This window comes from Onychomys torridus, chromosome 2 (assembly GCF_903995425.1).
Source record: "Onychomys torridus chromosome 2, mOncTor1.1, whole genome shotgun sequence".
In the NCBI taxonomy this organism is placed as follows: domain Eukaryota; kingdom Metazoa; phylum Chordata; class Mammalia; order Rodentia; family Cricetidae; genus Onychomys; species Onychomys torridus.
Window position 1 is genome coordinate 148831540 of NC_050444.1, and position 12871 is coordinate 148844410.

The 12871-nt window shown below is 45.9% G+C and overlaps 1 protein-coding gene across 7 annotated transcripts in view; it reads right to left on the reverse strand.

Annotated features, from left to right (window-relative positions):
- Positions 1–11777: 11777 nt before the first annotated feature.
- Srrm1 (serine and arginine repetitive matrix 1) overlaps positions 11778–12871 on the reverse strand; it is a 32620-nt gene continuing 31526 nt past the window's right edge. For all 7 annotated transcript variants that reach the window (XM_036177028.1, XM_036177023.1, XM_036177027.1 and 4 more), the window contains one exon: positions 11778–12788. In XM_036177028.1, coding sequence (XP_036032921.1) covers positions 12684–12788 — 105 coding nt within the window. In that variant the 3' untranslated portion in view covers positions 11778–12683. The remainder of the gene's footprint in view (positions 12789–12871) is intronic.

Genomic DNA, 12871 nt, shown 5'->3' on the forward strand with positions numbered 1-12871 from the left:
GCCTCTCTGCATCGACAGGGCCCAGATCCTTCCCCACAGCGAAGATGGGTCTTCCCATTTCAATTAATATAATCAAGATGTGAAAGCCTGCTTGTGAGGAAACTGGGCTTCCTGAAAGGAGCTGTGTGAGTGGGCCATCTTAGAGTGGGTCCCCAGCACCAGTCAGGCCTTGAGACTAACCCTAAGCACCTGAATAGCATTTTACTATGAACGCATCAGAGACTCTAAGCCACCACCAGTGATCTAGACCACTTCTAATCTCCTAATTGAATTGTGTGTATTACGTCTTCTTCTTCTTTTTTTTCTTTTAATGGTTTTGGTTGATGCGTGATCTTAATTAATCTTATTAAATAAAAACCCAGAGTCAAATATTAGGGTGAAAGCTAAGAGATCAGAGAAGCAGAGCAGCAGCCACCTGAGACTTCTTACCTCTAGGAATCCTCAGACCAAATGGGTGTGGGGGGTGGGGTGGGCAGGGTAGATCCTGTCTTCACCTTCCAAGTGCTGGAATCAAAGGCATGAGCCTCCCAAGTGCTGGGGTTAAAGATGTGCACCACCACCACAGGGCTCTATTTCTCTTTTAGACTGGTTCAATCTCATGTAGTCCAAGGTCACCTTGAACTCCTCATCTTCCTGCTTCCTTCTCCCAAGTGCTGGGATTAAAGGTGTGTGCCACCACTGCCTGGACTCTATGGTTAACTAGTGGCTAGCTCTGCCTTCTGATCTCCAAGCAAGCTTTATTTGTCAGAATACAAACAAAATATCATATAACATTGGTTTTCCGAGACAGAGTTTCTCTGTGTAGTTTTGGTGCCTGTCCTGGATCTCGATCTTTAGACCAGGCTGGCCTTGAACTCACAGAGATCCTCCTGCCTCTGCCTCCCGAGTGCTGGGATTAAAGGCGTGCGCCACCACCTGGCTGCAGTCACTTCATTTTGAGGTAGGATAGACACACGAAGAAAAGTAAAGAACCACAGGAGGGAAAGATACCTCCTACTTTGCACTGAAGTCAAGATTCCATAACAATTACCATTTGCTCTGAAGGCTGCTTGTGTATACATGATGTTCCTTTAAACTTAACTTAAACGCAGAATGTGAAAACGTGGGGCTGGAGAGATGGTTCAGCCAGCAGTAAAGGGCACTATGAGCTCTTCCAGAGGACCCAGGTTCAATTCTCAACACTCACATGGCAGCTCACAACTGCCGGTAAATCCAGTTCCAGGAGATTTGACACACACACACACACACACACACACACACACACACACACACACCCGCGAACTCCTGTAGCAGACTCTTTTATAGAGAGTGGTGTTGACATGTGTAGCCTGATGATGTATTAGTGTCTGTGGGGAGGCAAATACTGCATCCAGTCAACACTCCATGTTTGTCCATTGTTGTTTTCTTTGAAGCAACAAAACAAAATCTCAAAAATGTTGAATTCTATGAGTGTAGTTTTTGACAAAAGTTGAAATCTAACCTCAGATTATTTATATCTTAGTACTCTGCAAATACAAGAGAGATGCCGCTTGGCACAGAGGTGTTATCTTAGCTGTGGGGTTTGTTGAATGGATTAAGAAAATGTGGAGCCGGCGGTGGTGGCGCACGCCTGTAATCCCAGCCCTCAAGAGGCAGAGGCAGATGGATCTCTGTGAGTTCGAGGCCAGCCTGGTCTACAAAGAGAGTTCCAGGACAGGCTCCAAAACTACACTGTAGTTAGAGTTTTCCTGCCTGGCCCATAGTCAGGACAAATCTCTCTTACCCGCCAGTCCCACAGTCGCTCAGACCCAACCAAGAAAGCACACAAAAACTTATATTGCTTACAAACTGTATGGCTGTGGCAGGCTGCTTATTATCTACCTTTTTTTTATCTTAAATTAACCCGTTTCTGTTAGTCTATACTTTGCCACATGGCCTGTGGCTTACCGGTGTCTTTACATGTTGCTTTTCATGGTAGTGGCGGCAGTGTCTCTGCCTCCGCCTTTTTGTTCCCAGAATTCTCTTCTCTGCTTTTCCTGCCTATACTTCCTGCCAGGCCACTGGCCAATCAGCATTTTATTTACACAGAGCGATATCCACAGCACTACACAGAGAAACCCTGTCTCGAAAAACAAAAACAAACAAACAAACATACAAAAAAAAAAAAAAAGAAAAAGAAAATGTGGTATGTATACACAGTGGAGTACTACTCAGCAGAGAAAAACAATGACAGCATAAAATTTACAGGCAAATGGATGGAACTAGAAAAAATCATCCTGAGTGAGGTAACCCAAACCCAGAAGGACAAACATGGCATGTACTCACTCATAAGTGGATACTAGATATAAAGCAAAGAACAATCAGACTGCAACCCACAGAACCAGGGAGGCTACCTAGCAGGGGGGACCCAGGATGACTGTGGCTTTTAATAAGTTTTGGTTTTACTCAGTCACTGGGCAAGCCTCAATGAAACACTTCACTATTAGGATAAGAATTTGTAGGCCGCGTGGTGGTGGTGCACACCTGTAATCCCAGCACCCGGGAGGCAAAGGCAGGTGGATCTCTGTGAGTTCGAGGCCAGCCTGGGCTACAGAGACAGGCTCCAAAGCTACAGAGAAACCCTGTCTCGAAAAACCACAAAAAAAAAAAAAAAAAAAAAAAAAAGATTTTGCACTGTATCAAGCTGGTAAAAGAAAAATAATAAATAAAAATGAAAAAAAGTAACTCTTCAAAAAACCAAACCAAACCAAATAAAAAAAAAAAAAAAAAACAACAAATGCCACACCTGAGCTCTGACACTCTTTAAGCACGCACATGGTGCATAGACATAGATGCAGGAAAACCCCACGCACATTCAGAAAAGATGTTAAAATGGCAATGAGCCCTGTGTAGTGCCTAAGCACCTACGGCCTGGCTGCCTTTCCAGATGAAAACCTGAAATATTCTAGGAATCTCGACACCATAAACTCGGTGTACAATGAAAACATGTCTTAACTTCCTTGCACAACCCTGTGCCCTATGATAACACCTAAATCATCATCCTTTTCAGAGCACTTCAGAACCTGCCCTGTCATCTTTAAGGCTGTTACCAAACCTCTAAGACTTCATAAGCTGCCCTAGATCATGTATACTCAGCCACTGGAAGCCCTCATGGCACTCTTGGTACGTTCTATCACTTCCCCAACACCTCTCTCTATCTCCCTCTCTCCTCTCTCTCAACTCTGTGGTTAGATCTACATTAAAATCTTTTCTTGGGGGCTGGAGAGAAGGTTCAGCACACTGGCTGTTCTTCCAGAGAACCTGGGTTCAATTTCCAGCACCCACATGGGAATTCAGAACTGTCTATAGCTCCAGTTCCAGGATATCTGACACATTCACAGACACATACTGTCTAATAAATGCATATAAAAATAAAAGATTAAAAAGATCTTTTCTTGGATGCTGGGAGGCAGCCCTGGGTTCAAGATTCCACAACACATCTGCCAGTCATGGTAGCACATGTTTATAATACCGACACACAGGAAGACTGAAGCTGATGATTCCCAAGCATTGGAGGCTAACCTGAGCTATAATCAGACCCTGCCTCAAAAAGACAAATGGGCCCAGCATGGTGGCACACACCTTTAATTCCAGCACTCAAGAGGCAGAGGCAGAATGACCAGTCTTTGGAGACCAGCCTGGTCTATATGGCAAGTTCCGGGATAGTCAGGGCTACATAATGAGATCCTGTCTCCAAAAACAAAATGAAACAAACCCAAAACAAAAAGATAAACAGCAAGTGAACAGTTGCCATGGAAACCTTACCACCTGAGTTCAACCCACAGATCTCACCTAAAGGGGGAAAGAATTGACTGTGTGAAGTTGTTCTCTGACCTCCATGTGTGCACTGTGGCACACATAAATGGACATTTACACAGCTATACCTGTGTAAATGCACACCACCACCACCACCACAACACCTGCCAGACATGGCGGCAGATGCCTTTACTTAATCCGGCTCTTGGGAGGCAGAGGCACACAAGGTATCAGAGTTGAAGGACAGCCGGGTGCACAAGCTGAGTTCCTGGCTATCCAAGATTACACAGTGAAACCATGTCTCTAAAAACCCAAAAATTAGGGGTTGGTGTGATGGATGGCTCAGTGGTTGATAGCAATGACTGCTCTCCCAGGGGACTGGGGTTTACTCCCCAACACCCACATACAGCCATCTACATACAACTCCCGTCCCAGGCGATCCAATGGCCTCTGAGGGCACTGGACACCAGAGGTACAAAGACAAACTCATTCAAGTGGAACACTCTTCCCTCCTCTCCTCTCCTCTCCTGTCTGTCTCTCTCTCTGTCTCTCTGTCTCTCACACACACACACACTTTAGAGGTCAAGGCAGGCAGGTCTTTATGTATGAAAACAACAACAAAAACTGAGGATGTTATGGGCAGCCTGTGAGACTGTCCCTCGCCTTGGTGACCTCTGAAGAGCTGGCAGCCTGAATCTGCCCAGGCAGGGAGATTTCTCACACACCCACAAATAGCCATTAGCACCCCAGACTCTAGGCTCTGTGTCCTTGTCTCTGCTGACTTCACCCTTCTTTCCTCAGCACACCATCCTGGGAAGGGCGTGGACGCCTCCAGCAGCCCCCGCAGAAGTGAGAGGCGCTCCTCACTCCACACAGCCCTCCCCCGGGGGGCTCTCGGCAAATAGCAGGTTCTGCTGTCCTCAGAGTCCAATCCTGTGACTTAGGGAAAGAGGTGCCTTGCTGGGTGTAAGCCCCCAGAGCCCATGCTGAACCTGGGCTGCCATCTCTCAATTTCATGAGACTCCAATAGAGTCAAATATATGGCTATGAGTGAGATGAGGCAGATGTCGGCAAGCGTATGAGAGCCATGGGTGGTAGAGATGGCAGAACCCCCTGAGACAGGATGCTTCCTGCCACCTAATGTGGCAGGAACCAGGGCTTAGAGGGAGAGGTGGGCTCTGGATTTGATAGACAGAACCCAAATCCGCTCCGTGAACGCCTCAAGAAGTAATGAGTTCCCCCAGCATGGAGGTATGGACTAAAGAGGACTGACCGGTAGAGCTGAGGATAGCGAGGAATTCTAAGAGCTCAGGGTGCGCCGAGGCGGCAAGAGTTCAAGCGTCAGTTCACCTGGAAGCCCACGGAGACCTGAGCAGTGGAGGGCTTCCTGCTTCCAGGGCAAAGACGGGGGTGAGGGTGCAGGGAAACGGAGAAGAGGCAGGGATTGAGTTCAAGGTCATTCTTGGCTGCACAGCAAGCCCAAGGTCAGCCTGGGCTACAGAAGACCCTTCGGAAAATAACAGTAGGACCAACTCCCAGAGGGTGTTCGCTCCCGCTGTGATCAAGCAGGGGCTAGGCGCCACCCAGTGGACGAATCTGAGAGAAGAGCAGAGATCGGAAACGGTTTGAAAAGCATCTGCACCTATCAGATGGTGCCAAAGGAATTTTGGTTTTTTGCTTTGTTGAAATTTGCCATTTAATAATAGAATACTTTTTTTTTGGAGACAGGATCTCACCCATATTGCTTTGGCTGGCCTAGAACTTGCTATATAGATTAGGCTGGCCTCCTACTCCCACTGGGCTGGAATATATTCTCAGTAAATGGCCTTTTACATGTACAGTGTGCATGTCTCACCTTGTGCTTTATGCTAACGACTTATTACTTGCTGTTTAATTTGTTTTACACTATAAAAATGAAGCTAAACAAAAATGCAAATTCCAATAATTTCTGTGTCCAAATGGGTTATGAAGTTTAAAGACAGACAGACATCTGGAAACAACAATGCCCTCAGCCCGAGATCTGCCATCATCACAGGAATGGGTAGTGATGGTTCTACATGAGAGGAGACCCTTGAAGATGAGCACAGCAGAAGATGGCCACTGGACACTGACATGATCAAGGGAGAGCAATCATTTGCCCCAGGAGCAGTTGCTGAACAAACTTAGCATTTGGAGCAAACCGGACAGGTGAAAAACTTCATAAGTGGGTGCTTTGTGAGCTGACTAGAAATATAAAAACTGTCCTTTAGAACTGCCAATCTCAACAGCCCACGGTGGTGCACACCTTTAATCCCGACACTCAGGAGGCAGAGGCAGGTGGATCTCTATGAGTTCAAGGCAAACCTGGTCTACAAATCGAGGTTCAGGAGCCAGGGCTGTTACACAGAGAAACCCTGTCTCAGAAAAAAGAAAAACAATACACACACACACACACACAAAATTTTTTTAAATGATTACGTAGATGGTATATGACCAGCATCAATGAGCAGCTTACTGTTTGCCAAGAGGCTCCAAAGTACTTACCAAAGCCAAACTTGCACCAAAAACTGTCGCAGACACTGTTTGGAGTCTGCTGTCACATCCTGCCGGGAAGTATGCTCCACAAGACCCGCTGCCCCCGGCAGTGCCACTGAAGAACAGGAAGGCTCAGCCCTCCACATCAACTGTTACGCAGCCAATGCTAAAGTTGATCTAATTGGTCTTAGCCTGCACGCTCACCTGACCCCTTGCCAACCAGCTACCACTTCTAGCATCTCAACTTTTTGTAGAGAAAATGCTTCCACAGCAGGTGGGAAGCAGAAAACACGTCCCAAAGAGCCTGTCAAATCCCGAACCATGGCTTTTTATACTATAGGTATAAACAGACTTAGTTTGTCCTTGGCAAATGGACCAAAAACAAAAACAAAAAACAACAACAAAAAAAAAAAAAACGGAGGGGGTGGGGGGGTTGGTTATAATGTATTTTGATTAAGATTCATTTGAAGCCGGGCAGTGGTGGCACACACGCCTTTAATCCCAGCACTTGGGAGGCAGAGGCAGGCGGATCTCTGTGAGTTCGAGGTCAGCCTGTTCTACAGAGCGAGATCCAGGACAGCCAGGGCTACACAGAGAACCCTGTCTGGAAATAAATAAAAAATAAATAAATAAATAAATAAATAAACAAACAAAAGATTCATTTGAAATTTATGTATTTATTTATTTTGGTTTTTCTTTTTTCTTTTTTTGGTTTTTCGAGACAGGGTTTCTCTGTGTAGCTTTGTGCCTTTCCTGGATCTTGCTCTGTAGATCACGCTGGCCTGGAACTCACAGAGATCCACCTGCCTCTGCCTCCCGAGTGCTGGGATTACAGGCGTGCGCCACCACCACCCGGCTCATTTGAAATTTATTACAATGTAAAACTCAAGGTTCTAACTGCAGTTCCTCTTGTGCCGACCTAGTAGAAGCAGAAGAGCACAAATCAGGGACTGGACTGGCTGGGGAAGTCTGCCTCCGCGGTCAAAACTGCCTCCTGAACAGCACTACATGGAATGAAATCTAAAGGTCTTCTCTGTTCTGGCCTGGGGCTTGCTTTGCAGCATGGGTTGGGCTTTGAACACACAGAGATCTATTTGCCTCTGCCTCCTAAGTGCTGGTATCATAGTTATGAGCCTGGTTTTTTCACACACACACACCACACAACTTTTTTTTGGGTGGTGGTGGTGGTGGCTGGTTTCAAGACAGGGTGTCTCTGTGTAGCCCTGGCTGTCCTGAACTGTAGACTAGTCCTGACCTACAACTCAGAGATGCACCTGCTCCCTCCTGAGCGCTGGGATTACAGGTATGTGCCACCACTCCTGGATAACTTTGATATTTTGATACAGGTTGTTGTTAAGTAGTCCAGGCTGGTTCCAAGCTGGTAATCCTCCTGCTTCTGTGTGCAAACCCATCGTAAATGACATCAGGTTACAAGCCTCACAGACATTCTCATCCTTTTGTACGATGTACTTCGCCCACGTCCCCCCACCAGCCCCTCCATTTCTGTATTTTGCCTCTGAACTATTTTACCATTATTCACAATACCACGTAGCTAGGTGTGGGTGGCAAGTCCCATAGTTACCAGTATCTAATATTTGACACACACTATCAAACCTTTAAAGACAGCGCACAGCCTTTTAAATATGCCCACCCGCCGGGTGGTGGTGGCGGCGCACCCACGCCTGTAATCCCAGCACTCAGGAAGCAGAGGCAGGCGGATCTCTGTGAGTACGAGACCAGCCTGGTCTACAAATAAGTTTCAGGAAAGGCACAAAGCTAAACAGAGAAACCCTGTCTCAAAAAACCAAAAAAAAAAAAAAAAAAAAAAAAAAAAAAAAAAAAAGGTCCACCCATTCAGGCCCAGCTAGCAGCAAAGGAATCTGAGACACCAGCTATGCCCCACTGCTCCGTGCTGCCCTATCCTACAACAGCTGCCAGCCTCACCCCTGCGCATCTAAGCCTTACCCAGGGCAGGTCCTGCCCACTGAATCCTTACAGAGCCCTACGAGGTGACCATCATGGCTATCATATTATAGAAAGTTGTTTGTAATGGCTGTAAGAACCATGTTGGCAGGAGGACTGGAACTGAGTTTTGTGGTCTATGTGTACCCTGGAACACCTATGGAGCGACCAGATGTTGGGTCTCTTCCTCAGTGTCTTGCCACAGCTGTATTCTTTGAGACAAGATCTCACAATGAACCTAAAGCTCACCAATTGACTGGCCTCACTGGCCAGAAATTCTGTTGTCTTATCCCCCAGTACTGGGATTTCCAGCACATGCTGCCATGTTTATAGCTGCACAGGGGTGCTGGAGATTTGAACTCAGGTCTTCACACTTGCTCATCACCCACTGTGCTGTCTCCCCAGCCTCATCTCCACTTTTTTTTTTTGGTTTTTCGAGACAGGGTTTCTCTGTGTAACTTTGGAGCCTGTCCTGGACTAGCTCTGTAGACCTGGCTGGCCTCGAACTCACAGAGATCCACCTGCCTCTGCCTCCTAAGTGCTGGGATTACAGGCGTGCAACACCGCCGCCACCCGGCTCACCTCCACTTTTTAACTTTGCATAGTTCAAGCATATTTTCCTTGATGTTTTACAAACTCATGTTGTACTTTAAAAAAAAATTACATGTAGGGTATTCAGTTCATTTATTTTTCCTCCCTCAGATCCTGACACCCAGCAACTGTGCAAATAGGGGTCTTCACAATGAAATGTACACTAGTCCTGTCTTCCTAAGCAGTTGGGAGACCAAGACCAGCCTGGGCTATATAAAAATGGGGGGTGGGGATGGATAGTGATGCAGCTGTTTATTGTTTCGCAGCATGCAGGAGGCCCTTAGACAGTCAGCACTTAGCAACTGAAGGTACAGAGGCAGGCGGATCTTTGTGAGTTAAGAGGCCAGCCTGGTCTACAGAGTGAGACCCAAGAAAGGCGCAAAGCTACTGAATGTAAGAGCCTCCTGAGCTCACTCACCATCAGCCTGGGATACACGAGGTCATATCTCAAAAAGGGAGAAAAGTATCAGGAATTGGGGCACACACCTTTAATTCTTCCAGCACTCAAAAGGCAGAAGGAGGTGGATCTGTTTTGAGTTCAAGTCCAGGTTGATGTACAGGAGAGTTCTAGGTCAGCCAGGGCTACAGTGAGACCCTCACTGGACTGGTCAAGAGCACAACACTCTTACAGATCTTCAGTTCCTAGCACCCACACTGGGAAGATCACAGCACCTTGGTTCTAGCTTCCCAGGACCCACTCCACGCCCTCTTATAGGGCACACATACACATAATTAAAAATATGATAGGACTCTAGCTTACTTCTGTGTTGTGATACAAGACCAAAAACAAGTTCTTGGGAGGAAAATGGTTTATTTTGTCTTACAGAAACCAGAGCAGGAACTTAGAGAAGAAACCTTGGAGTGTTTCTAACAGGTTTACTCAGCTAGCTTTCTTTCACTTTTCAATTTTTTTTTAGTTAAAAGGGAGGTTTATTTTGTGGGGTAACTTACAAATGAATGGATAGTTTAGAGTATGGGGAAGGCTTGGCGCAGTCCGGTGGTGTTCTCTGGAGACTCTGCTCGGTCTACCTCCAGCATCCAGGGTCCAGGCACTAAGAGAACCCCCACATCCGGATCTCCAGTCTTCAGCGTCCTCTCTCCACCCCGCCTTTCACTTTTCAAATTTAAGAAAATAAAAAAATTACCTGCCTCTGCCTCCCAAGTGCTGGGATTAAAAAGGCATGTGCCACCATCCAGTTCTCGGCTGGCTTTCTTTTAGAGATGGCAACATCTAAAGAGATGGCTGAGCCCTCCAACAATTAGCAACTGAAAATATGGCTCACAGATACGGCCACAGGCCAACTTGATGAAGGCAATTAGTCAGCTAAGGTTTCCTCTTTCCAGGCAATTCCTAAGACTGTGTCAAGTTGACAGCTGAAACTATGTCACATCATCCCTTTTCCATGTTGGCACATGAACAGGTCACCTTAAATTTTTAAATTTTATTCATATTTTTTATGTATGAGTGCTCTGCATGTATACCTGCATGCCAGAGGGCACCAGATCCTAATTGTGAGCCACCATGTGGTTGCTGGGATTTGAACTCGGGACCTCAGGAAGTGTCTTGACTGCTGAGCTGTCTCTCCAGCAGCCCTGAACCCATCACTAAACCCCAACTTTCCTTTGTCCCCAAGATCTCATGTTAACTAGAACTTGATTCTTCAACACACACTTTCCGGGGCGTTGTGCATGTTAGGTAAACACACTTTGAATGCCCAGCCCTCCTTAATATTTAAAAAAAAAAAAAGCTTTAAAAATGAACAAAAAATGCTCTAATTTGACAATCTCGTACATGTAAAAAAAAAAAAAAAAAAAAAAAAAAAAAAAAAAAAAAAAAAAAACTTGATTATACCCACCTCAAGTCCCCTTCCCACCTCTTTTATTATTTTTTAAATTGAGTCCCATTGGTGCTGTTGAAATGCTGATTCATCTTGCTGGCTATAGTGAGTTTGAACACAACAGCAAGACTCATCACAAAGGAAACTAGAGATGAGGCTCACAAAGCCGACCCTCCTGCTGGGATCATAGCTGTGTGCTAAGGCACCCAGCTCCATCTCTGAGACAGGGTGTCATGTAGCCTGGGCTAGCCTCTAAACCACCTGACCTCACTGTGTAGCCGAAGACTGCTGTCTGTCTGGTTTCAGTTGGGTAACATACAGTCACTGCTAAGAGCAGCTCAAGGGAAGAATGAAACCCATGAGCTGCAGGAGTCAAGTCTTAAATGCTCCAAATGAAGGGCTGAATAGATGGGCTCGTCCACTGGCGTCCATTGGGGTTTACACTGGAGTCAACCTCCAGCAGTTAGTTGAACACTGCTTCTCCCGAGTTAACACAGGGGAACCTGGGCAGTTAGTTCTGCACTTGTGAGACTCCACTCTTCCCGGGTATGGAGTCCTGCAGGGCTGTCTTCCTTTAGGACCTTCTTCCTTGTTAGAGCCCCCGACCCCCATACTCCATGTAGAACCAGCCCATCACTTAACTGTTTGTGTCTTTTGGATCAAAGTCAAAAGTAACAAAAACTCTTAAGTTACCTTGAAATAAGTAAGACACGTGCATTTTGTGTTTCTGTTTCAACTGTCTGAAATTACTATCAAATTTACCCATGGGTCCAAATTCAGCTCAGACTCTTGGTGCCAAGTTCTCACTTTCCGATCTACCTCCAAGTTCCCTTCTGGGAGTGTGCCAGGCTCCCTCCACACTCGAGTGCCATGACACTGCTCTCCACCTCAGCTAGTCTGCTTTTGCTGGTGAATTAGCCTCACCTGCTTTTTATGCTCAGAGAGCTCCCCATACTTTCCCTCCTAGCACTCTGCAGTTAATTATTAAAATAGAAGGGAAAGTCCTGTTTCATCATTTTATTTTCCCTGAAAGCCCAGCTCAACCAAGAGTTGTCTCGTAGCACCCAGGAAAGTGAATAAAAGTGAGTGGCAACGTTCTTAAATTTAGAAATTTATTCTGTTTAATCCACAAGCTTTATATAGCTTTAGTTAAAAAATAAAATAAAATAAAACAAGTGAAACCAAGACACTGTGTCCAGTCCAGGCCCTCCCAGCCGGCCAATGCAAGAGCTCTTCAGTTGTGTACCAATTCGAAGAGTAGGGAAAAACATGGATGGGAGCCACCAAGTTTCATAAACAAATGTATCTAACTGAAGGGTCCTTGCTGGGTCAGATAACTTGCCTTTACAAAAGAGAAAAAAAAGGGGGGGGGGCAAAACAAACCAACCCAAAGAGGACAAAATCCCAGAGTTCTAAATCAACTTATGAGCCCGTCACACACAGACAGACTTTCGGCATCCGTGAGCAGTGCCTCCCCTGCTCTCTAGAGCTGGAACCCCAGGTGTCAGCAGAGACTCCACAGGAACAGGAGTGTTGGTGGCATTAAAACACTCACTCAGACCTTTGTACTTCAACAGTGGTCTCCCTCTGGCAAGCTTACGAACGAACCTATCCAGGGTTGAAAGCATAATTTACATGGATGCTAAAATTTAAGAGAAAGGAAGAAGAAAAGAAGAGGTGGGTGAGGAAAGCAAACTAACTCTGGGGAGAGGCAAGGGCATTTGAAGGAACCACAAGAATGTCAACAATATTTAAACGCCCTTAAAAACATTTTTTTTTTGGCTTAAAATATTTCACTCTAAATGTCAATGGAAGAATGTCACTAATACACCATGGACGCCTTTGTAATGTAAATCCATGCCCCTTTTTTTAAAACATGGTGAACTTCAACCTAGCAATTATTACAACAAATGTTATAGTCTAAAGCTCAAACACATTTTAGCAATTTTGAAATTGAATTGAGTACAAACCAAATCAAATTTACAACGTAACAAACATGTCCACCTAGGACTGTGGGGACACTTGAGCCTTCCGCATGGACCGCAGGGCCTTCTCCCTCAGGTGCCTTTCTAGGTCATCAAGGTTGTCTTCAGCTTCACTTTCAGTCTCCTGGAAACAAAGCACACGGGGCAGAGGGTAAGTCTGAGACACAGCAGGACAGGCCAAGTGCAGACCAGAACCAACTGCAGCAA